General features: G+C 49.5%; 1 protein-coding gene across 4 annotated transcripts in view; it reads left to right on the forward strand.

The window, feature by feature from the left end:
• Nucleotides 1–26978, forward strand: part of LOC118373514 (disks large homolog 5-like) — a 180904-nt gene that overhangs the window by 94658 nt on the left and 59268 nt on the right. For all 4 annotated transcript variants that reach the window (XM_052473218.1, XM_052473222.1, XM_052473223.1 and 1 more), the window contains exons 9-12: nucleotides 11171–11369; nucleotides 11555–11668; nucleotides 14125–14355; nucleotides 26614–26798. In XM_052473218.1, coding sequence (XP_052329178.1) covers nucleotides 11171–11369; nucleotides 11555–11668; nucleotides 14125–14355; nucleotides 26614–26798 — 729 coding nt within the window. The remainder of the gene's footprint in view (nucleotides 1–11170; nucleotides 11370–11554; nucleotides 11669–14124; nucleotides 14356–26613; nucleotides 26799–26978) is intronic.

Raw genomic sequence — 26978 nt, forward strand, 5'->3', positions numbered from 1 at the left:
ACCTCTCTCCCCCTGTCCTGTTACTGTGTCAGGTTTGACTCCACCTCTCTCCCCTGTCCTGTTACTGTGTCAGGTTTGACTCCACCTCTCTCCTCCTGTCCTGTTACTGTGTCAGGTTTGACTCCACCTCTCTCCCCCTGTCCTGTTACTGTGGCAGGTTTGACTCCACCTCTCTCCCACTGTCCTGTTACTGTGTCAGGTTTGACTCCACCTCTCTCCCCCTGTCCTGTTACTGTGTCAGGTTTGACTCCACCTCTCTCCCCCTGTCCTGTTACTGTGTCAGGTTTGACTCCACCTCTCTCCCCCTGTCCTGTTACTGTGTCAGGTTTGACTCCACCTCTCTCCCCTGTCCTGTTACTGTGTCAGGTTTGACTCCACCTCTCTCCCCTGTCCTGTTACTGTGTCAGGTTTGACTCCACCTCTCTACCCCTGTCCTGTTACTGTGTCAGGTTTGACTCCACCTCTCTCCCCTGTCCTGTTACTGTGTCCGGTTTGACTCCACCTCTCTCCCCCTGTCCTGTTACTGTGTCAGGTTTGACTCCACCTCTCTCCCCCTGTCCTGTTACTGTGTCAGGTTTGACTCCACCTCTCTCCCCCTGTCCTGTTACTGTGTCAGGTTTGACTCCACCTCTCTCCCTGTCCTGTTACTGTGTCAGGTTTGACTCCACCTCTCTACCCCTGTCCTGTTACTGTGTCAGGTTTGACTCCACCTCTCTCCCCTGTCCTGTTACTGTGTCAGGTTTGACTCCACCTCTCTCCCCCTGTCCTGTTACTGTGTCAGGTTTGACTCCACCTCTCTCCCCTGTCCTGTTACTGTGTCAGGTTTGACTCCACCTCTCTCCCCCTGTCCTGTTACTGTGTCAGGTTTGACTCCACCTCTCTCCCCTGTCCTGTTACTGTGTCAGGTTTGACTCCACCTCTCTCCCCTGTCCTGTTACTGTGTCAGGTTTGACTCCACCTCTCTCCCCCTGTCCTGTTACTGTGTCAGGTTTGACTCCACCGCTCTCCCCCTGTCCTGTTACTGTGTCAGGTTTGACTCCACCTCTCTCCCCTGTCCTGTTACTGTGTCAGGTTTGACTCCACCTCTCTACCCCTGTCCTGTTACTGTGTCAGGTTTGACTCCACCTCTCTCCCACTGTCCTGTTACTGTGTCAGGTTTGACTCCACCTCTCTCCCCCTGTCCTGTTACTGTATCAGGTTTGACTCCACCTCTCTCCCACTGTCATGTTACTGTGTCAGGTTTCACTCCACCTCTCTCCCCTGTCCTGTTACTGTGTCAGGTTTGACTCCACCTCTCTCCTCCTGTCCTGTTACTGTGTCAGGTTTGACTCCACCTCTCTCCCCCTGTCCTGTTACTGTGTCAGGTTTGACTCCACCTCTCTCCTCCTGTCCTGTTACTGTGTCAGGTTTGACTCCACCTCTCTCCCCTGTCCTGTTACTGTGTCAGGTTTGACTCTACCTCTCTCCCCCTGTCCTGTTACTGTGTCAGGTTTGACTCCACCTCTCTCCCCCTGTCCTGTTACTGTGTCAGGTTTGACTCCACCTCTCTCCCCCTGTCCTGTTACTGTATCAGGTTTGACTCCACCTCTCTCCCCCTGTCCTGTTACTGTGTCAGGTTTGACTCCACCTCTCTCCCCTGTCCTGTTACTGTGTCAGGTTTGACTCCACCTCTCTCCCACTGTCCTGTTACTGTGTCAGGTTTGACTCCACCTCTCTCCTCCTGTCCTGTTACTGTGTCAGGTTTGACTCCACCTCTCTCCCCCTGTCCTGTTACTGTGTCAGGTTTGACTCCACCTCTCTCCTCCTGTCCTGTTACTGTGGCAGGTTTGACTCCACCTCTCTCCCCCTGTCCTGTTACTGTGGCAGGTTTGACTCCACCTCTCTCCCACTGTCCTGTTACTGTGTCAGGTTTGACTCCACCTCTCTCCCCCTGTCCTGTTACTGTGTCAGGTTTGACTCCACCTCTCTCCCCCTGTCCTGTTACTGTGTCAGGTTTGACTCCACCTCTCTCCCACTGTCCTGTTACTGTGTCAGGTTTGACTCCACCTCTCTCCTCCTGTCCTGTTACTGTGGCAGGTTTGACTCCACCTCTCTCCCCCTGTCCTGTTACTGTGGCAGGTTTGACTCCACCTCTCTCCCACTGTCCTGTTACTGTGTCAGGTTTGACTCCACCTCTCTCCCCCTGTCCTGTTACTGTGTCAGGTTTGACTCCACCTCTCTCCCCCTGTCCTGTTACTGTGTCAGGTTTGACTCCACCTCTCTCCCCCTGTCCTGTTACTGTGTCAGGTTTGACTCCACCTCTCTCCTCCTGTCCTGTTACTGTGGCAGGTTTGACTCCACCTCTCTCCCCCTGTCCTGTTACTGTGGCAGGTTTGACTCCACCTCTCTCCCACTGTCCTGTTACTGTGTCAGGTTTGACTCCACCTCTCTCCCCTGTCCTGTTACTGTGTCAGGTTTGACTCCACCCCCCTGTCCTGTTACTGTGTCAGGTTTGACTCCACCTCTCTCCCCTGTCCTGTTACTGTGTCAGGTTTGACTCCACCTCTCTCCCCTGTCCTGTTACTGTGTCAGGTTTGACTCCACCTCTCTCCCCTGTCCTGTTACTGTGTCAGGTTTGACTCCACCTCTCTACCCCTGTCCTGTTACTGTGTCAGGTTTGACTCCACCTCTCTACCCCTGTCCTGTTACTGTGTCAGGTTTGACTCCACCTCTCTACCCCTGTCCTGTTACTGTGTCAGGTTTGACTCCACCTCTCTCCTCCTGTCCTGTTACTGTGGCAGGTTTGACTCCACCTCTCTCCCCCTGTCCTGTTACTGTGGCAGGTTTGACTCCACCTCTCTCCCACTGTCCTGTTACTGTGTCAGGTTTGACTCCACCTCTCTCCCACTGTCCTGTTACTGTGTCAGGTTTGACTCCACCTCTCTCCCCCTGTCCTGTTACTGTATCAGGTTTGACTCCACCTCTCTCCCACTGTCATGTTACTGTGTCAGGTTTCACTCCACCTCTCTCCCCTGTCCTGTTACTGTGTCAGGTTTGACTCCACCTCTCTCCTCCTGTCCTGTTACTGTGTCAGGTTTGACTCCACCTCTCTCCCCCTGTCCTGTTACTGTGTCAGGTTTGACTACACCTCTCTCCTCCTGTCCTGTTACTGTGTCAGGTTTGACTCCACCTCTCTCCCCTGTCCTGTTACTGTGTCAGGTTTGACTCTACCTCTCTCCCCTGTCCTGTTACTGTGTCAGGTTTGACTCCACCTCTCTCCCCCTGTCCTGTTACTGTGTCAGGTTTGACTCCACCTCTCTCCCCTGTCCTGTTACTGTATCAGGTTTGACTCCACCTCTCTCCCCTGTCCTGTTACTGTGTCAGGTTTGACTCCACCTCTCTCCCCTGTCCTGTTACTGTGTCAGGTTTGACTCCACCTCTCTCCCACTGTCCTGTTACTGTGTCAGGTTTGACTCCACCTCTCTCCTCCTGTCCTGTTACTGTGTCAGGTTTGACTCCACCTCTCTCCCCCTGTCCTGTTACTGTGTCAGGTTTGACTCCACCTCTCTCCTCCTGTCCTGTTACTGTGGCAGGTTTGACTCCACCTCTCTCCCCCTGTCCTGTTACTGTGGCAGGTTTGACTCCACCTCTCTCCCACTGTCCTGTTACTGTGTCAGGTTTGACTCCACCTCTCTCCCCCTGTCCTGTTACTGTGTCAGGTTTGACTCCACCTCTCTCCCCCTGTCCTGTTACTGTGTCAGGTTTGACTCCACCTCTCTCCCACTGTCCTGTTACTGTGTCAGGTTTGACTCCACCTCTCTCCTCCTGTCCTGTTACTGTGGCAGGTTTGACTCCACCTCTCTCCCCTGTCCTGTTACTGTGGCAGGTTTGACTCCACCTCTCTCCCACTGTCCTGTTACTGTGTCAGGTTTGACTCCACCTCTCTCCCCCTGTCCTGTTACTGTGTCAGGTTTGACTCCACCTCTCTCCCCTGTCCTGTTACTGTGTCAGGTTTGACTCCACCTCTCTTCCCCCTGTCCTGTTACTGTGTCAGGTTTGACTCCACCTCTCTCCTCCTGTCCTGTTACTGTGGCAGGTTTGACTCCACCTCTCTCCCCCTGTCCTGTTACTGTGGCAGGTTTGACTCCACCTCTCTCCCCCTGTCCTGTTACTGTGTCAGGTTTGACTCCACCTCTCTCCCCTGTCCTTTTACTGTGTCAGGTTTGACTCCACCCCCTGTCCTGTTACTGTGTCAGGTTTGACTCCACCTCTCTCCCCCTGTCCTGTTACTGTGTCAGGTTTGACTCCACCTCTCTCCCCCTGTCCTGTTACTGTGTCAGGTTTGACTCCACCTCTCTCCCCTGTCCTGTTACTGTGTCAGGTTTGACTCCACCTCTCTACCCCTGTCCTGTTACTGTGTCAGGTTTGACTCCACCTCTCTCCCCTGTCCTGTTACTGTGTCAGGTTTGACTCCACCTCTCTACCCCTGTCCTGTTACTGTGTCAGGTTTGACTCCACCTCTCTCCCCTGTCCTGTTACTGTGTCAGGTTTGACTCCACCTCTCTCCCCTGTCCTGTTACTGTGTCAGGTTTGACTCCACCTCTCTCCCCTGTCCTGTTACTGTGTCAGGTTTGACTCCACCTCTCTCCCCTGTCCTGTTACTGTGTCAGGTTTGACTCCACCTCTCTCCCCTGTCCTGTTACTGTGTCAGGTTTGACTCCACCTCTCTCCCCTGTCCTGTTACTGTGTCAGGTTTGACTCCACCTCTCTCCCCTGTCCTGTTACTGTGTCAGGTTTGACTCCACCTCTCTCCCCTGTCCTGTTACTGTGTCAGGTTTGACTCCACCTCTCTCCCCTGTCCTGTTACTGTGTCAGGTTTGACTCCACCTCTCTACCCCTGTCCTGTTACTGTGTCAGGTTTGACTCCACCTCTCTCCCACTGTCCTGTTACTGTGTCAGGTTTGACTCCACCTCTCTCCCCCTGTCCTGTTACTGTATCAGGTTTGACTCCACCTCTCTCCCACTGTCATGTTACTGTGTCAGGTTTCACTCCACCTCTCTCCCCTGTCCTGTTACTGTGTCAGGTTTGACTCCACCTCTCTCCTCCTGTCCTGTTACTGTGTCAGGTTTGACTCCACCTCTCTCCTCCTGTCCTGTTACTGTGTCAGGTTTGACTCCACCTCTCTCCTCCTGTCCTGTTACTGTGTCAGGTTTGACTCCACCTCTCTCCTCCTGTCCTGTTACTGTGTCAGGTTTCACTCCACCTCTCTCCCCTGTCCTGTTACTGTGTCAGGTTTGACTCCACTTCTCTCCCCCTGTCCTGTTACTGTGTCAGGTTTGACTCCACCTCTCTCCCACTGTCCTGTTACTGTGTCAGGTTTGACTCCACCTCTCTCCCACTGTCCTGTTACTGTGTCAGGTTTGACTCCACCTCTCTCCCCCTGTCCTGTTACTGTGGCAGGTTTGACTCCACCTGTCTCCTCCTGTCCTGTTACTGTGTCAGGTTTGACTCCACCTCTTTCCCCTGTCCTGTTACTGTGTCAGGTTTGACTCCACCTCTCTCCCCCTGTCCTGTTACTGTGTCAGGTTTGACTCCACCTCTCTCCCCCTGTCCTGTTACTGTGTCAGGTTTGACTCCACCTCTCTCCCCCTGTCCTGTTACTGTATCAGGTTTGACTCCACCTCTCTCCCCCTGTCCTGTTACTGTGTCAGGTTTGACTCCACCTCTCTCCCCTGTCCTGTTACTGTGTCAGGTTTGACTCCACCTCTCTCCCACTGTCCTGTTACTGTGTCAGGTTTGACTCCACCTCTCTCCCCTGTCCTGTTACTGTGTCAGGTTTGACTCCACCCTCTCCTCCTGTCCTGTTACTGTGTCAGGTTTGACTCCACCTCTCTCCCCTGTCCTGTTACTGTGTCAGGTTTGACTCCACCTCTCTCCCCTGTCCTGTTACTGTGGCAGGTTTGACTCCACCTCTCTCCCCCTGTCCTGTTACTGTGTCAGGTTTGACTCCACCTCTCTCCCCCTGTCCTGTTACTGTGTCAGGTTTGACTCCACCTCTCTCCCACTGTCCTGTTACTGTGTCAGGTTTGACTCCACCTCTCTCCCCCTGTCCTGTTACTGTGTCAGGTTTGACTCCACCTCTCTCCCCCTGTCCTGTTACTGTGGCAGGTTTGACTCCACCTCTCTCCTCCTGTCCTGTTACTGTGGCAGGTTTGACTCCACCTCTCTCCCCCTGTCCTGTTACTGTGGCAGGTTTGACTCCACCTCTCTCCCCCTGTCCTGTTACTGTGGCAGGTTTGACTCCACCTCTCTCCCCCTGTCCTGTTACTGTGTCAGGTTTGACTCCACCTCTCTCCCCCTGTCCTGTTACTGTGTCAGGTTTGACTCCACCTCTCTCCCCCTGTCCTGTTACTGTGTCAGGTTTGACTCCACCTCTCTCCCCCTGTCCTGTTACTGTGGCAGGTTTGACTCCACCTCTCTCCTCCTGTCCTGTTACTGTGGCAGGTTTGACTCCACCTCTCTCCCCCTGTCCTGTTACTGTGGCAGGTTTGACTCCACCTCTCTCCCCCTGTCCTGTTACTGTGGCAGGTTTGACTCCACCTCTCTCCTCCTGTCCTGTTACTGTGTCAGGTTTGACTCCACCTCTCTCCCCTGTCCTGTTACTGTGTCAGGTTTGACTCCACCTCTCTCCCCCTATCCTGTTACTGTGGCAGGTTTGACTCCACCTCTCTCCTCCTGTCCTGTTACTGTGTCAGGTTTGACTCCACCTCTCTCCCCCTGTCCTGTTACTGTGGCAGGTTTGACTCCACCTCTCTCCCCCTGTCCTGTTACTGTGGCAGGTTTGACTCCACCTCTCTCCCCCTATCCTGTTACTGTGGCAGGTTTGACTCCACCTCTCTCCTCCTGTCCTGTTACTGTGTCAGGTTTGACTCCACCTCTCTCCCCCTGTCCTGTTACTGTGGCAGGTTTGACTCCACCTCTCTCCCCCTGTCCTGTTACTGTGGCAGGTTTGACTCCACCTCTCTCCTCCTGTCCTGTTACTGTGGCAGGTTTGACTCCACCTCTCTCCTCCTGTCCTGTTACTGTGTCAGGTTTGACTACATCTCTCTCCCCTGTCCTGTTACTGTGTCAGGTTTGACTCCACCTCTCTCCCCCTGTCCTGTTACTGTATCAGGTTTGACTCCACCTCTCTCCCACTGTCCTGTTACTGTGGCAGGTTTGACTCCACCTCTCTCCCCCTGTCCTGTTACTGTGTCAGGTTTGACTCCACCTCTCTCTCCCCTGTCCTGTTACTGTGTCAGGTTTGACTCCACCTCTCTCCCCCTGTCCTGTTACTGTGTTAGGTTTGACTCCACCTCTCTCCCACTGTCCTGTTACTGTGGCAGGTTTGACTCCACCTCTCTCCCCCTGTCCTGTTACTGTGTCAGGTTTGACTCCATCTCTCTCCCCCTGTCCTGTTACTGTGTCAGGTTTGACTCCACCTCTCTCCTCCTGTCCTGTTACTGTGTCAGGTTTGACTCCACCTCTCTCCCCTGTCCTGTTACTGTGTCAGGTTTGACTCCATCTTTCTCCCCCTGTCCTGTTACAGTGTCAGGTTTGACTCCACCTCTCTCCCCTGTCCTGTTACTGTGTCAGGTTTGACTCCACCTCTCTCCCCCTGTCCTGTTACTGTGTCAGGTTTGACTCCACCTCTCTCCCCCGTCCTGTTACTGTGTCAGGTTTGACTCCATCTTTCTCCCCCTGTCCTGTTACTCTGGCAGGTTTGACTCCACCTCTCTCCCCTGTCCTGTTACTGTGTCAGGTTTGACTCTACCTCTCTCCCCCTGTCCTGTTACTGTGTCAGGTTTGACTCCACCTCTCTCCCCCTGTCCTGTTACTGTGTCAGGTTTGACTCCACCTCTCTCCCCCTGTCCTGTTACTGTATCAGGTTTGACTCCACCTCTCTCCCCCTGTCCTGTTACTGTGTCAGGTTTGACTCCACCTCTCTCCCCTGTCCTGTTACTGTGTCAGGTTTGACTCCACCTCTCTCCCACTGTCCTGTTACTGTGTCAGGTTTGACTCCACCTCTCTCCCCTGTCCTGTTACTGTGTCAGGTTTGACTCCACCTCTCTCCTCCTGTCCTGTTACTGTGTCAGGTTTGACTCCACCTCTCTCCCCCTGTCCTGTTACTGTGTCAGGTTTGACTCCACCTCTCTCCCCCTGTCCTGTTACTGTGGCAGGTTTGACTCCACCTCTCTCCCCTGTCCTGTTACTGTGTCAGGTTTGACTCCACCTCTCTCCCCTGTCCTGTTACTGTGTCAGGTTTGACTCCACCTCTCTCCCACTGTCCTGTTACTGTGTCAGGTTTGACTCCACCTCTCTCCCCTGTCCTGTTACTGTGTCAGGTTTGACTCCACCTCTCTCCCCTGTCCTGTTACTGTGGCAGGTTTGACTCCACCTCTCTCCTCCTGTCCTGTTACTGTGGCAGGTTTGACTCCACCTCTCTCCCCCTGTCCTGTTACTGTGGCAGGTTTGACTCCACCTCTCTCCCCCTGTCCTGTTACTGTGGCAGGTTTGACACCACCTCTCTCCTCCTGTCCTGTTACTGTGGCAGGTTTGACTCCACCTCTCTCCTCCTGTCCTGTTACTGTGGCAGGTTTGACTCCACCTCTCTCCCCCTGTCCTGTTACTGTGGCAGGTTTGACTCCACCTCTCTCCCCCTGTCCTGTTACTGTGGCAGGTTTGACACCACCTCTCTCCTCCTGTCCTGTTACTGTGTCAGGTTTGACTCCACCTCTCTCCCCCTGTCCTGTTACTGTGTCAGGTTTGACTCCACCTCTCTCCCCCTATCCTGTTACTGTGGCAGGTTTGACTCCACCTCTCTCCTCCTGTCCTGTTACTGTGTCAGGTTTGACTCCACCTCTCTCCCCCTGTCCTGTTACTGTGGCAGGTTTGACTCCACCTCTCTCCCCCTGTCCTGTTACTGTGGCAGGTTTGACTCCACCTCTCTACCCCTATCCTGTTACTGTGGCAGGTTTGACTCCACCTCTCTCCTCCTGTCCTGTTACTGTGTCAGGTTTGACTCCACCTCTCTCCCCCTGTCCTGTTACTGTGGCAGGTTTGACTCCACCTCTCTCCCCCTGTCCTGTTACTGTGGCAGGTTTGACTTCACCTCTCTCCTCCTGTCCTGTTACTGTGGCAGGTTTGACTCCACCTCTCTCCTCCTGTCCTGTTACTGTGTCAGGTTTGACTACATCTCTCTCCCCTGTCCTGTTACTGTGTCAGGTTTGACTCCACCTCTCTCCCCCTGTCCTGTTACTGTATCAGGTTTGACTCCACCTCTCTCCCACTGTCCTGTTACTGTGGCAGGTTTGACTCCACCTCTCTCCCCCTGTCCTGTTACTGTGTCAGGTTTGACTCCACCTCTCTCTCCCCTGTCCTGTTACTGTGTCAGGTTTGACTCCACCTCTCTCCCCCTGTCCTGTTACTGTGTTAGGTTTGACTCCACCTCTCTCCCACTGTCCTGTTACTGTGGCAGGTTTGACTCCACCTCTCTCCCCCTGTCCTGTTACTGTGTCAGGTTTGACTCCACCTCTCTCCCCCTGTCCTGTTACTGTATCAGGTTTGACTCCACCTCTCTCCCACTGTCCTGTTACTGTGGCAGGTTTGACTCCACCTCTCTCCCCCTGTCCTGTTACTGTGTCAGGTTTGACTCCATCTCTCTCCCCCTGTCCTGTTACTGTGTCAGGTTTGACTCCACCTCTCTCCTCCTGTCCTGTTACTGTGTCAGGTTTGACTCCACCTCTCTCTCCCCTGTCCTGTTACTGTGTCAGGTTTGACTCCATCTTTCTCCCCCTGTCCTGTTACAGTGTCAGGTTTGACTCCACCTCTCTCCCCTGTCCTATTACTGTGTCAGGTTTGACTCCACCTCTCTCCCCCTGTCCTGTTACTGTGTCAGGTTTGACTCCACCTCTCTCCCCCGTCCTGTTACTGTGTCAGGTTTGACTCCATCTTTCTCCCCCTGTCCTGTTACTCTGGCAGGTTTGACTCCACCTCTCTCCCCTGTCCTGTTACTGTGTCAGGTTTGACTCCACCTCTCTCCCCCTGTCCTGTTACTGTGTCAGGTTTGACTCCACCTCTCTCCCACTGTCCTGTTACTGTGGCAGGTTTGACTCCACCTCTCTCCCCCTGTCCTGTTACTGTGTCAGGTTTGACTCCACCTCTCTCCCACTGTCCTGTTACTGTGTCAGGTTTGACTCCACTTCTCTCCCCCTGTCCTGTTACTGTGGCAGGTTTGACTCCACCTCTCTCCCCCTGTCCTGTTACTGTGTCAGGTTTGACTCCACCTCTCTCCCCTGTCCTGTTACTCTGGCAGGTTTGACTCCACCTCTCTCCCCCTGTCCTGTTACTGTGTCAGGTTTGACTCCACCTCTCTCCCCCTGTCCTGTTACTGTATCAGGTTTGACTCCACCTCTCTCCCACTGTCCTGTTACTGTGGCAGGTTTGACTCCACCTCTCTCCCCTGTCCTGTTACTGTGGCAGGTTTCACTCCACCTCTCTCCCCCTGTCCTGTTACTGTGTCAGGTTTCACTCCACCTCTCTCCCCTGTCCTGTTACTCTGGCAGGTTTGACTCCACCTCTCTCCCCCTGTCCTGTTACTGTGGCAGGTTTGACTCCACCTCTCTCCCCCTGTCCTGTTACTGTGTCAGGTTTGACTCCACCTCTCTCCCCTGTCCTGTTACTGTGTCAGGTTTCACTCCACCTCTCTCCCCCTGTCCTGTTACTGTGTCAGGTTTGACACCACCTCTATCCCCCTGTCCTGTTACTGTGTCAGGTTTGACTCCACCTCTCTCCCACTGTCCTGTTACTGTGTCAGGTTTGACTCCACCTCTCTCCCACTGTCCTGTTACTGTGTCAGGTTTGACTCCATCTCTCTCCCCCTGTCCTGTTACTGTGTCAGGTTTGACTCCACCTCTCTCCCACTGTCCTGTTACTGTGTCAGGTTTGACTCCACCTCTCTCCCCCTGTCCTGTTACTGTATCAGGTTTGACTCCACCTCTCTCCCACTGTCATGTTACTGTGTCAGGTTTCACTCCACCTCTCTCCCCTGTCCTGTTACTGTGTCAGGTTTGACTCCACCTCTCTCCCCCTGTCCTGTTACTGTATCAGGTTTGACTCCACCTCTCTCCCACTGTCCTGTTACTGTGGCAGGTTTGACTCGACCCAGGCGGAGCTGTCGAAGGCTGCAGTGCAGAACAAGGAGCTACAGAGAGAGATGGAGCGGCTGCAGACAGAATCCACACGGCTGAAGACCCAGCAGCTGAAGGCCGTTAAGGACTGTGAGAAGTACAAGGAGGAGAGGGACTCGGTCTTCAATGAGTACAGACTCATCATGAGTGAGAGGGACCAGGTCAGAGAGAGATATTTTTACTTTACTAGGTTTAGTGGATAGGGATAATGCACATTTCTATTCATTTGCCAGGTTTAGCCAGGAGGCTTCATTCCTTTTGTAAAAATACTGCATCAAGTATAATAGTAAAACCGTAATATCACTGTAATGCAGTAAATTGTATTGTGTGTATTTGTGTGGAGCAGGTGATCACAGAGGTGGACAAGCTCCAGACAGGGCTGGAGGTGGCTGAGGCCAAACTGAAGAACACCTCGTCAGAGAAGAGGATGACCAGCGAAGAGATGGAGGCACTACGTCAGGTAAGACAATGCCTCAATCTGTATGTAGTGTTAGCGGAAGTACACACTCAGAAATAAGGCTACGGTATTGTTCCCTGGGGTACCAAAAGATCAATATACTGTACACATAATGTTCCTTCAGCGGTACATGTATGATCTCACATGGTACTGTTCGGTACCTTTTAGGGCACATGTGTGGATAATCTAGTATAATGGTAGATTTTTGTACCCAATACTTTTATGTAAAGGTGCAATCGTCACACTCTCATTCTCAATGGTAGGTGAAGGTACATCTCCATTTCCAAGGTTACAAACGTATTTTGTGTACCCTCAGTTCTTGATGGTACTGATCTGTAGCTTTGCTTAGCAGAATTGTTGCCACTTAAAAGGAATTCACGGCGTTGTCACGGTGGTGGTACCCTAAAAAGGCAAATTTGTACCATAATCATTATCATGTTTCCCAGCATGCTCTTCTGCAGGTAGATTTTTAGGAATTGTTTTAACATCTGTATTTTTACATTTACTTTGATTGGCTGATTATTCTTATGCTATAAAGATAAATAATAAACAGTTTTCTCAACTAATCCAATCAGTTAGTTAGATTTATTGCACCCGTTACTGAAATGGTTGTTCCAGTTTAAATGGTTTGGTCGTCTCCTTTATCAATGTTCATAACCCTGTCAGTCATTCTGAATGCAGATTGCAGGTGAATAGAAAATACCAACTGTTGGCTATCCTAACTCTGACTTGATTCATATAGGAATTACACATCACTTTCCAAGCCAGCATAATGTGACTTTACAGGCCTGATGTGGTCAGTAAACTAGGAATTTCAGGCCACTGTAGGGTAAAACTAGGTCTTAAAATAAGGCCTTATGAGATAGTGGGAGGAGCTATAGGAGGACGGGGTAATTGTAGTGGCATGTATGGAACGGTATCAAACATATGGAAACCCGCCCCGGTTCTGTCGTAACCGGCCGCGACCGGGAGGTCCGTGGGGCGACGCACAATTGGCCTAGCGTCGCCCGGGTTAGGGAGGGGTTGGCCAGTAGGGATATCCTTGTCTCATCGCGCACCAGCGACTCCTGTGGCGGGCCGGGCGCAGTGAACGCTAACCAAGGTTGCCAGGTGCACAGTATTTCCTCCGACACATTGGTGCGTCTGGCTTCGGGGTTGGATGCACGCTGTGTTAAGAAGCAGTGCGGCTTGGTTGGGTTGTGTATCGGAGGACGCATGACTTTCAACCTTCGTCTCTCCCGAGCCCGTACGGGAGTTGTAGCAATGAGACAAGATAGTAGCTACTACAACAATTGGATACCACGAAATTGGGGAGAAAAAGGGGTACAATTTATTTTTAAAAATGTAAAAAACAAACAAACATGGAAACCACATGTTCGACTCCATTCCATTAATTCCATTCCAGCCAATGAGCCTGTCCTCCTATGGCTCCTCCCACCAGCCTCCACTGACATGGATATATTGTCATAAATTATAACATTCGCCTCGAAACTCACTTGGTGAAAATGAGGCCCAGGGAAGGGAAGGGAAGAGAAGGGAATAGAGGGAATCTGATTTCATTGGTCCTCAACTTGCGGTTCCGACATTTTATTCAGGATAGCCCTGAGTATTGGAGCTAGCCCTGAGTTAGCCTTCCCTGGAGAAGGTTGCCATAGAAATTTACCTGGCTAAAAGATGAGCCACTTTCGTGCTACCGGTTATCCCAAGTCGAACTCAGAGTTGACAAAATTTACCTCACTAACTCCTCAAACCAGGTTCGTAGTATACCCCTCTGATCTCAACCCAACTTATGGGAGATTCTGAAGTAGCGATTGAGACGGCGTTTTCTACCACCATCAACAAAACACCAAATTATACTTTTTTTGTGGAAGAATGGTGTTGCATCCCAACAACAGAGTTCCAGATGTAGAATCTATGCGAAGATGCATTGAAGCTGTTCTGGTTCAAGGGGCCCAATGCCTTATTAACACACTTTATGTTGGTGTTTCCTTTATTTTGGCCGTTACTATACCTTACAGGGTACCACTAGAGTGACAAGCAATTGTACCCCTTTCGGAACAAATTTAAATGTAATTTTGTTTGTGCCAGGCCAGGTAAGGCCATGGTTCAATACGCGCAGAATGCATGGCTGAAATGTCCTCTTAGTTGAACTTATGTGTGTTGATTCAGAGTCATGGTGTTAATTTGTTATTTAAAACGATATAGGAAACACATCGATTAGAGAATCAATTAGCTGCCATTTAATAGTATGAAACACCTGAATGTATAAGCTAGTTTGCAAGCCTTCCAAGTCTTGCACGTCTGCATCCTATTATAAAAGACAAAGGCCATGGCATGATAGAAACACCAATAACAAGGTTGACAAATGACCAGGACATCAAGGAACCCCATGATATGGCTCTTTTTTGTTGTTGTCACTTGATGTTTCTGAGCTAATTGCTCTCTTCTTTGTGCTGAAGGAGCTTGGCTCGGCGCTGATCGACCGAGACAGAGCTATCTGTGAGAAGAATGAGCTGCTGGAGAAGTGCTGCCACGAGGTGAAGGACAAGGCTGAGGCCCAGAAGGAGTTGAGCCAGGCCTGTAAAGACATCCAGACCATCCGGGAGGAGAGAGACGTAGCCCGCAAGGAGAGGACAGAGGCCATCATACAGAGAGACCAGCTACTGAGAGAATACTACCAGACGAGACAGGTAACACACACACACCTGAGATCATTACCACATACACACCTTAAACACACCTGTATAAGAGAGAACAGCAAGAACTAATACTCGCACTTTACTTTTTCCTACTCGCACTGACTTTGCTGAAAGCTACTTTGTTAAGGAAATGTTTTACTTACTATGCCTGAGAAATGTTGTCTCACCTAGCTATCTTAAGGTGAATGTACTAATTGTAAGTCACTCTGTAAAAGAGCATCTGCTAACTGACTTAAATGTTATGTACATGTAAATGCAAGACCAGCTGCTGACATAGACAGGCCATACAGGCTTGACAGGCCATACAGGCTAGACAGGCCATACAGGCTAGACAGGCCATACAGGCTAGACAGGCCATACAGGCTAGACAGGTCATACAGGCTAGACAGGCCATACAGGCTAGACAGGCCCTACAGGCTAGACAGGCCATAAAAGCTAGACAGGCCATAAAGGCTAGACAGGCCATACAGGCTAGACAGGCCATACAGGCTAGACAGGCCATACAGGCTAGACAGGCCATACAGGCTAGACAGGCCATACAGGCTAGACAGGCCATAAAGGCTAGACAGGCCATACAGGCTAGACAGGCCATAAAGGCTAGACAGGCCATACAGGCCATACAGGCTAGACAGGCCATACAGGCTAGACAGGTCATACAGGCTAGACAGGCCATACAGGCTAGACAGGCCATACAGGCTAGACAGGCCATAAAGGCTAGACAGGCCATAAAGGCTAGACAGGCCATACAGGCTAGACATGCCATACAGGCTAGACAGGCCATACAGGCTAGACAGGCCATACAGGCTTGACAGGCCATACAGGCTAGACAGGCCATACAGGCTAGACAGGCCATACAGGCTTGACAGGCCATACAGGCTAGACAGGCCATACAGGCTAGACAGGCCATACAGGCTAGACAGGCCATAAAGGCTAGACAGGCCATACAGGCTAGACAGGCCATACAGGCTAGAAAGGCCATACAGGCTAGACAGGTCATACAGGCTAGACAGGCCATAAAGGCTAGACAGGCCATAAAGGCTAGTCAGGCCATACAGGCTAGACAGGCCATACAGGCTAGAAAGGCCATACAGGCTAGAAAGGCCATACAGGCTAGACAGGCCATATAGGCTAGACAGGCCATACAGGCTAGACAGGCCATAAAGGCTAGACAGGCCATAAAGGCTAGTCAGGCCATAAAGGCTAGACAGGCCGTACAGGCTAGACAGGCCATACAGGCTAGAAAGGCCATACAGGCTAGACAGGCCATACAGGCTAGAAAGGCCATACAGGCTAGACAGGCCATATAGGCTAGACAGGCCATACAGGCTAGACAAGCCATAAAGGTTAGACAGGCCATAAAGGCTAGACAGGCCATAAAGGCTAGACAGGCCATAAAGGCTAGACAGGCCATAAAGGCTAGACAGGCCATAAAGGCTAGACAGGCCATACAGGCTAGACAGGTCATACAGGCTAGTCAGGCTACAGGCTGATCCTGTACAGGCTAGACAGGCCATATAGGCTAGACAGGCCATATAGGCTAGACAGGCCATATAGGCTAGACAGGCCATACAGGCTAGACAGGCCATACAGGCTAGACAGGCCATAAAGGTTAGACAGGTCATAAAGGCTAGACAGGCCATAAAGGCTAGACAGGCCATACAGGCTAGTCAGGCCATACAGGCTAGTCAGGCTACAGGCTGATCCTGTACAGGCTAGACAGGCCATACAGGCTAGACAGGCCATAAAGGCTAGACAGGCCATAAAGGCTAGACAGGCCATACAGGCTAGACAGGCCATACAGGCTAGACAGGCCATATAGGCTAGACAGGTCATACAGGCTAGACAGGCCATATAGGCTAGACAGGCCAGCCAGGCCATACAGGTTAGACAGGCCATAAAGGCTAGTCAGGCCATAAAGGCTAGACAGGCCATACAGGCTAGACAGGCCATAACAGGCTAGAAAGGCCATACAGGCTAGACAGGCCATATAGGCTAGACAGGCCATACAGGCTAGACAGGCCATAAAGGCTAGACAGGCCATAAAGGCTAGTCAGGCCATAAAGGCTAGACAGGCCATACAGGCTAGACAGGCCATACAGGCTAGAAAGGCCATACAGGCTAGACAGGCCATATAGGCTAGACAGGCCATACAGGCTAGACAGGCCATAAAGGTTAGACAGGCCATAAAGGCTAGACAGGCCATAAAGGCTAGACAGGCCATACAGGCTAGACAGGCCATAAAGGCTAGACAGGCCATAAAGGCTAGACAGGTCATAAAGTCTAGACAGGCCATAAAGGCTAGACAGGCCATAAAGGCTAGACAGGTCATAAAGGCTAGACGGGCCATAAAGGCTAGACAGGCCATAAAGGCTAGACAGGCCATACAGGCTAGACAGGCCATAAAGGCTAGACAGGCCATAAAGGCTAGACAGGCCATAAAGGCTAGACAGGCCATACAGGCTAGACAGGCCATAAAGGCTAGACAGGCCATAAAGGCTAGACAGGCCATACAGGCTAGACAGGCCATACAGGCTAGACAGGCCATAAAGTCTAGACAGGTCATACAGGCTAGTCAGGCGACAGGCTGATCCTGTACAGGCTAGACAGGCCATACAGGCCATACAGGCTAGACAGGCTAGACAGGCCATACAGGCTAGACAGGCCATAAAGGCTAGACAGGCCATAAAGGCTAGACAGGCCATACAGGCTAGACAGGCCATACAGGCTAGACAGGCCATAAAGTCTAGACAGGTCATACAGGCTAGTCAGGCGACAGGCTGATCCTGTACAGGCTAGACAGGCCATACAGGCCATACAGGCTAGACAGGCCATACAGGCTAGACAGGCCATAAAGGCTAGACAGGCCATAAAGGCTAGACAGGCCATACAGGCTAGTCGGGCCATACAGGCTAGTCAGGTCATACAGGCTAGACAGGTCATACAGGCTAGTCAGGCTACAGGCTGATCCTGTACAGGCTAGACAGGCCATACAGGCTAGTCAGGCCATACAGGCTAGAGAGGCCATATAGGCTAGACAGGCCATACAGGCTAGACAGGCCATAAAGGCTCGACAGGCCATACAGGCTAGTCAGGCCATACAGGCTAGTCAGGCTACAGGCTGATCCTGTACAGGCTAGACAGGCCATACAGGCTAGACAGGCCATAAAGGCTAGACAGGCCATAAAGGCTAGACAGGCCATACAGGCTAGACAGGCCATACAGGCTAGACAGGTCATACAGGCTAGTCAGGCTACAGGCTGATCCTGTACAGGCTAGACTGGCCATATAGGCTAGACAGGTCATACAGGCTAGACAGGCCATATAGGCTAGATGGGCCATACAGGCTAGACAGGCCATAAAGGCTAGACAGGCCATAAAGGCTAGTCAGGCCATACAGGCTAGTCAGGTCATACAGGCTAGACAGGTCATACAGGCTAGTCAGTCTACAGGCTGATCCTGTACAGGCTAGACAGGTCATACAGGCTAGTCAGGCTACAGGCTGATCCTGTACAGGCTAGACAGGTCATACAGGCTAGTCAGGCTACAGGCTGATCCTGTACAGGCTAGACAGGTCATACAGGCTAGTCAGGCTACAGGCTGATCCTGTACAGGCTAGGCAGGCCATACAGGCTAGTCAGGTCATACAGGCTAGTCAGGCTACAGGCTGATCCTGTACAGGCTAGACAGGTCATACAGGCTAGTCAGGCTACAGGCTGATCCTGTACAGGCTAGATAGGCCATACAGGCTAGTCAGGCCATACAGGCTAGAGAGGCCATATAGGCTAGACAGGCCATACAGGCTAGACAGGCCATAAAGGCTAGACAGGCCATACAGGCTAGTCAGGCCATACAGGCTAGTCAGGCTACAGGCTGATCCTGTACAGGCTAGACAGGCCATACAGGCTAGACAGGCCATAAAGGCTAGACAGGCCATAAAGGCTAGACAGGCCATACAGGCTAGACAGGCCATACAGGCTAGACAGGTCATACAGGCTAGTCAGGCTACAGGCTGATGCTGTACAGGCTAGACAGGCCATATAGGCTAGACAGGTCATACAGGCTAGACAGGCCATATAGGCTAGACGGGCCATACAGGCTAGACAGGCCATAAAGGCTAGACAGGCCATAAAGGCTAGTCAGGCCATACAGGCTAGTCAGGTCATACAGGCTAGACAGGTCATACAGGCTAGTCAGGCTACAGGCTGATCCTGTACAGGCTAGACAGGTCATACAGCCTAGTCAGGCTACAGGCTGATCCTGTACAGGCTAGACAGGTCATACAGGCTAGTCAGGCTACAGGCTGATCCTGTACAGGCTAGGCAGGCCATACAGGCTAGTCAGGTCATAAAGGCTAGACAGGTCATACAGGCTAGTCAGGCTACAGGCTGATCCTGTACAGGCTAGACAGGTCATACAGGCTAGTCAGGCTACAGGCTGATCCTGTACAGGCTAGACAGGTCATACAGGCTAGTCAGGCTACAGGCTGATCCTGTACAGGCTAGTCAGGCTACAGGCTGATCCTGTACAGGCTAGTCAGGCCATACAGGCTAGACAGGTCATACAGGCTAGTCAGGCTACAGGCTGATCCTGTACAGGCTAGTCAGGCTACAGGCTAGACAGGCCATACAGGCTAGACAGGTCATACAGGCTAGTCAGGCTACAGGCTGATCCTGTACAGGCTAGTCAGGCTACAGGCTGATCCTGTACAGGCTAGGCAGGATTAAGTGAATAATAATAGGGAGATGTGATTGTATACAATGTGAGCAAGGTGTGAAATTATTATGCTTTAGTCAAATATTATAACAGTTTTGGCTTCTTGCGGTCAACCTGCAATCTACAATTTATTTGAAATTATGTTCCGGCCCCCCGACTGTGCACTTCTCCATGGCTCTTACAACACATTTGTCCCAGCTTTATTTCATTTTGTGTCAAGCTTTCTGTCTCTGGTTGTCTTTTAGAATTTACTACAGAGGTAGAAGTCAAAAGATCCCTACATTATGAAATGACCAGCAATCGAAGTGGAAAGCATGTCTCTGACTTTGACACATAGTGGGTATAAAAGTGCTGCCTGCCACTATACAAAGCACTTCATTACTGCCCAACAGCCACAGTAAACACAGGAAATGGAACGGGATTGATTTACTCTGGACCATAATTCAACGCCCCAATGCTTCACTACTACTGTTGCTCAGCATCACTTCCCCAGTATCAGTGTTACACTTTGAAACATGCAGAGAGGCTGAAACATAGGCTGTGTCCCAAATCGCACCCTATTCCATATATATATAAATAAACGTCCGCTCGCTGTCAACTGTGTTTTTATTCAGAAAACTTAACGTGTAAATATTTGCATGAACAAACAAGATTCAACAACTGAGACATAAACTGAACAAGTTCCACAGACATGTGACTAACAGAAATGGAATGATGTGTCCCTGAACAAAGGGGAGGTAAAAATCAAAAGTAATAGTCTGGTGTGGCCACCAGCTGCATTAAGTACTGCAGTGCATCTCCTCCTCATGGACTGCACCAGATTTGCCAGTTCTTGCTGTGAGATGTTACCCCACTCTTCCACCAAGGCACCTGCAAGTTCCCGGACATTTCTGGGGAGAATGGCCCTATCCCTCACCCTCCGATCCAACAGATCCCAGACGTGCTTAATGGGATTGAGATCCGGGCTTTTCACTGGCCAAGGCAGAACACTGACATTCCTGTCTTGCAGGAAATCACACACAGAATGAGCTGTATGGCTGGTGGCATTGTCATGCGTCAGGATGAGCCTGCAGGAAGGGTACCACATGAGGCAGGAGGATGTCTTCCCTGTAATGCACAGCGTTGAGATTGCCTGCTATGACAACAAGCACAGTCCGATGATGCTGTGACACACTGCCCCAGACCATGATGGACCCTCCACCTCAAAATCAATCCCACTCCAGAGTACAGGCCTCGGTGTAACGCTCATTCCTTCGACGATAAACGCGAATCCAACCATCACCCCTGGTAAGACAAAAACGCGACTCGTCAGTGAAGAGCACTTTTTGTCAGTCCTGTCTGGTCCAGCGATGGTGGGTTTGTGCCCATAGGCGACGCTGTTGCCGGTGATGTCTGGTACCCTGCCTTACAACAGGCCTACAAGGCCTCAGTCCAGCCTCTCTCAGCCTATTGCGCACAGTCTGAGCACTGATGGAGGGATTGTGCATTCCTGGTGTAACTCGGGCAGTTGTTGTTGCCATCCTGTACCCGTCCCGCAGGCGTGATGTTCGGGTGTATCAATCCTGTGCAGGTGTTGTTACACGTGGTCTACCACTGTGATGACGATCAGCTGTCCGTCCTGTCTTCCTGTAGCTCTGTCTTAGGCATCGCACAGTATGGACATTGCAATTTATTGTCCTGGCCACATCTGCAGTCCTCATGCCTCCTTGCAGCATGCCTAAGGCACATTCACACAGATGAGCAGGGACCCTGGGCATCTTTCTTTTGGTGTTTTTCAGAGTCAGTAGAAAGGCCTCTTTAGTGTCCTATGTTGTCATAACTATGACCTTAATTGCCTATCTGTAAGCTATGAGTGCTTTTAACGACCGTTCCACAGGTGCATGTTCATTGATAGTTTTTGGTTCATTGAGCATGGGAAACAGTGTTTTAACCCTTTACAATGAAGATCTGTGAAGTTATTTGGATTTTTATGAATTATCTTTGAAAGGCAGGTTCCTGAAAAAGGGATGTTTATTTTTTTGCTGAGTTTATATATATATACAGTGGGGCAAAAAAGTATTTAGGCAGCCACCAATTGTGCATGTTCTCCCACTTAAAAAGATGAGAGAGGCCTGTAATTTTCATCATAATGAAAAAATGAGGGAAAAAAATCCAGAAAATCACATTGTAGGATTTTTAATTAATGAATTAGCAAATTATGGTGGAAAATAAGTATTTGGCCAATAACAAAAGTTTATCTCAATACTTTGTCATTGCCAACAAAGGGTATATAACAGAGGTTAAATGTTTTATGTAAGTCTTTACAAGGATTTCACACACTGTTGCTGGTATTTTGGCCCATTCCTCCATGCAGATCTCCTCTAGAGCAGTGATGTTTTGGGGCTGTTGCTGGGCAACACAGACTTTCAACTCCCTCCAAAGATTTTCTATGGGGTTGAGATCTGGAGACTGGCTAGGCCACTCCAGGACCTTGAAATGCTTCTTACGAAGCCACTCCTTCGTTGCCCGGGCGGGCGGTGTGTTTGGGATCATTGTCATGATGAAAGACCCAGCCACGATTCATCTTCAATGCCCTTGCTGATAGGAGGTTTTCACTCAAAATCTCACGATACATGGCCCCATTCATTCTTTCCTTTACACGGATCAGTCGTCCTGGTCCCTTTGCAGAAAAACAGCACCAAAGCATGATGTTTCCACCCCCATGCTTCACAGTAGGTATGGTGTTCTTTGGATGCAACTCGGCATTCTTTGTCCTCCAAACACGACGAGTGGAGTTTTTACCAAAAAGTTATATTTTGGTTTCATCTGACCATATGACATTCTCCCATTCTTCTTCTGGATCATCCAAATGCTCTCTAGCAAACTTCAGACGGGCCTGGACATGTACTGGCTTAAGCAGGGGGACACGTATGGCACTGCAGGATTTGAGTCCCTGGCAGCGTTGTGTGTTACTGATGGTAGGCTTTGTTACTTTGGTCCCAGCTCTCTGCAGGTCATTCACTCGGTCCCCCCGTGTGGCTCTGGGATTTTTGCTCACCGTTCTTGTGATCATTTTGACCCCACGGGGTGAGATCTTGCGTGGAGCCCCAGATCGAGGGAGATTGTCAGTAGTCTTGTATGTCTTCCATTTCCTAATAATTGCTCCCACAGTTGATTTCTTCAAACCAAGCTGCTTACCTATTGCAGATGCAGTCTTCCCAGCCTGGTGCAGGTCTACAATTTTGTTTCTGGTGTCCTTTGACAGCTCTTTGGTCTTGACCATAGTGGAGTTTGGAGTGGGACTGTTTCAGTTTGTGGACAGGTGTCTTTTATACTGATAACAAGTTCAAACAGGTGCCATTAATACAGGTAACGAGTGGAGGACAGAAGAGCCTCTTAAAGAAGTTACAGGTCTGTGAGAGCCAGAAATCCTGCTTGTTTGTAGGTGACCAAATACTTATTTTCCACCATAATTTGCAAATAAATTCATAAAAAATCCTACAATGTGATTTTCTGGATTTTTTTTCTCATTTTGTCTGTCATATTTGAAGTGTACCTATGATGAAAATTCCAGGCCTCTCATCTTTTTAAGTGGGAGAACTTGCACAATTAGTGGCTGACTAAATACTTTTTTGCCCCACTGTATATACAGTTGAAGTCGGAAGTTTACATACACTTAGGCTGGAGTCATTAAAACTAGTTTTTTTCAACCACTCCACAAATGTCTTGTTAACAAACTATAGTTTTGTCAAGTCGGTTAGTACTTCTACTTTGTTCATGACACAAGTCATTTTTAGAACAATTGTTTACAGACAGATTATTTCATTTATAATCCACTGTATCACAATTCGAGTGGGTCAGAAGTTTACATACACTAAACTGACTGTGCCTTTAAAGGCTTGGAAAATTCCAGAAAATGATGTCATGGCTTTAGAAGCTTCTGATAGGCTGACATCATTAAAGTAAATTTAGTACAAATAAATGCATGCTCTTCAACCGATCGCTGCCCGCACCCACCCGCCTAGCATCACTACTCTGGACGGTTCTGACTTAGAATATGTGACAACTATAAATACCTACAGTTGAAGTCGGAAGATTACATACACCTTAGCCAAATACATTTAAACTCCGTTTTTCACATTTCCTGACATTTAATCATTGGTAAAAATTCCCTGTTTTAGGTCAGCTGGGATGACCACTTTATTTTAAGAATGTGAAATGTCAGAATAAGAGTAGAGAGAATGATTTATTTCAGCTTTTATTTCTTTCATCACATTCCCAGTGGGTCAGAAGTTTACATACACTCAATTAGTATTTGGTAGCATTGCCTTTAAATGACTTAACTTGGGTCAAACGTTTCGGGTAGCCTTCTACAAGCTTCCCACAATAGGTTGGGTGAATTTTAGCCCATTCCTCCTGGCAGAGTTGGTGTAACTGAGTCAGGTTTGTTGGCCTCCTTGCTCACACACGACTTTTCAGTTCTGCCCGTAAATATTCTATTTTCTACCTAATATCTGCAGTGCATTTGGAACGTATTCAGACCAATTTACTTTTTCCACATTTTGTTACATTACAGCCTTATTCTAAAATGGATTAAAAAAAAATAATTATCTCATCAATCGACACACAATTCCCCATGATGTCAAAACAACATTTTAGCAAATTCATAAAAAAACTAAAAATTGAAATATCACATTTACATAAGTATTCTGACCCTTTACTCAATACTTTGTTGAAACACATGTGGCAGCAATTACAGCCTCAAATCTTGTGTATGACGCTTCAAGCTTGGAACACCTGTATCTGTGGAGTTTTTCCCATTCTTCTCTGCAGATTCTCTCAAACTCTGTCAGGTTGTATGGGGAGCGTCACTGCACAGCAATTTTCAGGTCTCTCCAGAGATGTTTGATCAGGTTGAAGTCCGGGCTCTGGCTGGACCACTCAAGGACTTTCAGGGACTTGTCCCGAATCCACTCCTGCGTTGTCTTGGATTTGGGCTTAGGGTCGTTGTCCTGTTGGAAGGTGAACCTTCACCCCAGTCTGAGGCCTTGAGCGGTCTGGAGCAAGTTTTCATCAAGGATCTCTCTGTACTTTGCTCCGTTCATCTTTCCCTCGATCCTGACTAGTCTCCCAGTCCCTGCCACTGAAAAATATCCCCACAGCATGATGCTGCCACCACCATGCTTCACTGTAGAGATGGTGTCAGGTTTCCTCCAGATGTGACACATGGCATTCAAGCCAAAGAGTTCAATCATCAGACCAGAGAATATTCATTTTTAAAAAATGTTATCCCCAATTTCATGATATCCAATTGGTAGTTACAGTCTTGTCCCATCGTTGCAACTCCCGTATGGAGTCGGACGATGCAAAGGTTGAGAGCCATGCCTCCTCCGAAACATAACCCTGCCAAGCCACACTGCTTGCTTAACCCAGAAGCTAGCCGCTACTCTACCATAAAGGTCTTATTGGTGGAGTGCTGCAGAGATGGTTGTCCTTCAGGAAGGTCCTCCCATCTCCACAGATGAACTCTGGAGCTCTGTCAGAGTGACCATCGGGTTCTTGGCCACCTCCCTGAACAAGGCTCTTCTCCCTCGATTGCTGGGCAGACAGCTCTAGGAAGAGTCTTGGTGGTTTCAAACTTCTTCCATTTAAGAATAATGGATGCCACTGTGTTCTTGGGGACCTTCAATGCTGCAGACAATTTTTAGTACCCTTCCCCAGATCTGTACCTCGACACAATCCTGTCTTTGAGCTCTACGGACAATTCCTTCCACCTCATGGCTTGGTTTTTGCTCTGACATGCACTGTCAACTGTGGGACCTTTATATAGACAGGTGTGTTCCTTTCCAAACCATGTCAAATCAATTGAATTTACCACAGGTGGAATCCAATAAAGTTGTAGAAACATCTCATGGATAATCAATGGAAACAGGATGCACCTGAGCACATTTTCAAGTTTCATAGCAACGGGTCTGTTTTTTATTTTTAATACATTTGCTACCATTTCTAAAAACTGTTTTCACTTTTCCATTATCGGGTATTGTGTGTAGATTGATGAGGGGGAAAAAGTATTTGATCAATTTTAGAATAAGGCTGTAATGTAACAAAATGTGGAGAAAGTCAAGGGGTCTGAATACTTTCCAATTGCACTGTATATAAGGAATAGGGTGCCATTTGGGATGCAGAAATACTGTGGTAGAATTGGTGGTGTATGTCTGTCTGTTTTTAAAATGGTCCCATTCCTTGTTGCCATCGTGGTGGCTGGCTGGATAATCTTTTATGAATCCCCTGCTATGTGGCACCTGCTTGGCGAGGTTACCCTGGGTTAAGGTCACAGCACAGTGAGCACAGCTGGAATGAAACAAGTACAACCAGCCGTCACATCCCTGTCTGTCCCACTTCACAGCCAAATCTATAATCTAATCTATAGGATGCACTCAAACAAAATGTTACACAACAAGTCAGTTGGGGTCAATTCCATTTTGAATTCAATCAAATCAGGAAGTTGGAATTTAAATATTAACTCTAAATTCCAGTTTTCCTATGAGGAAACACATTCACCTAATATTTTTAACTGAAAGCACTTGTGTGCTTGAAATATATAGTTTATTAGGTCCACCACCCCGTTCATGAAAATGGTTCGCTCCTACAGACAGTGAGTCTTGTGGTCAAGGCTTGCTATGTACTGTAAAGCAGGCAGACTGGTATCGAGGCATTCAGATCGAACGTTAGAATGGGCAAAACTAGTGATCTGAGTGTGGCAGTGCCAGGCGTGCCGGTTCCAGTATCCCAGAAAGGTCCGGTCTCCTGGGCTTTTCACGCACGACAGTGTCTAGGTTTTACCGAGAATTGTACGACAAACAAAAAACCTCCAGTCAGTGGCAGTCCTGTGGTCGAAAACAGCTTGTTGATGAAAGAGGTCGAAGGAGAATGACAAGATTCGTGCAAGCTAACATTGGTGTGCAGAACGTCATCTCGGAACACACAACTCGTCGGTCCTTGCAGCAGAAGACCACACCGGCTTCCTATCAGCTGAATACAAGAAGAAGCGTCTCCAGTGGGCACGCAGTCACCAACACTGGACAATTGAGGAGTGGAAAAACATTGCCTGGTCCGAGGAATTACGGTTCCTTTTGCGATTTGGCATAAGCAGCATGAGTACATGGCCCCATCTTGCCTGATATCAACGGTACAGGCTGGTGGCAGTGGTGTAATGGTGTAGGGAATGTTTTCCTGGCACATGTTGGGTCCCTTGATACCAATTGAGCAACATTCCAATGCCCTGAAGAATTCAGACTGTTCTGGAGGCAAAGGGGTGTCCGACCCCATACTAGATAGGTGTACACATAATAAACTGGCCACTGAGTGTAGTTCGTCATAAAAACAATATGTCATATAGTTGTGTATTTCTCCGGGGTGAAGTTTCTCCTATGTAAAGATCTAGGATAATCTTCCCCCACCCCCAATCGTATCTTAACCATTAGTGGGGGGTACTAAACTGACCCAAGATCAGCATCTAGGGGCAACTTCAACCTACATCCATTTCCTCCTCATCAGAAACAAGACTCGACAACCCTGGACATGGAGCGGGCCAACAAGGAGATAGAGGTGCTGAGGAAGCAGTATGAAGCCATGTCTCAGGAGCTGAAGGAGGCGACGCAGGAAGCAGAGGTGGCCAAGTGTCGACGCGACTGGGCCTTTCAGGAGAGAGACAAGATAGTGGCAGAGAGAGAGAGTATTCGGTGAGTAGAGAGAGAATAAATAGAGAGAAACATCTTGCATTCCGTAGCACGTGGCCCCAACAACCTGTCAGGAAGCCAACAGGATGATAGCTAAGAAAAACACTTTATATCGATATTGAAGACTCAAGGATCAGTGGCCAGTGCCGAAAAATTAGTTGAAAGGCTCTGTCTTTACAGAGA

Source organism: Oncorhynchus keta, chromosome 2 (assembly GCF_023373465.1).
Source record: "Oncorhynchus keta strain PuntledgeMale-10-30-2019 chromosome 2, Oket_V2, whole genome shotgun sequence".
NCBI lineage: Eukaryota > Metazoa > Chordata > Actinopteri > Salmoniformes > Salmonidae > Oncorhynchus > Oncorhynchus keta.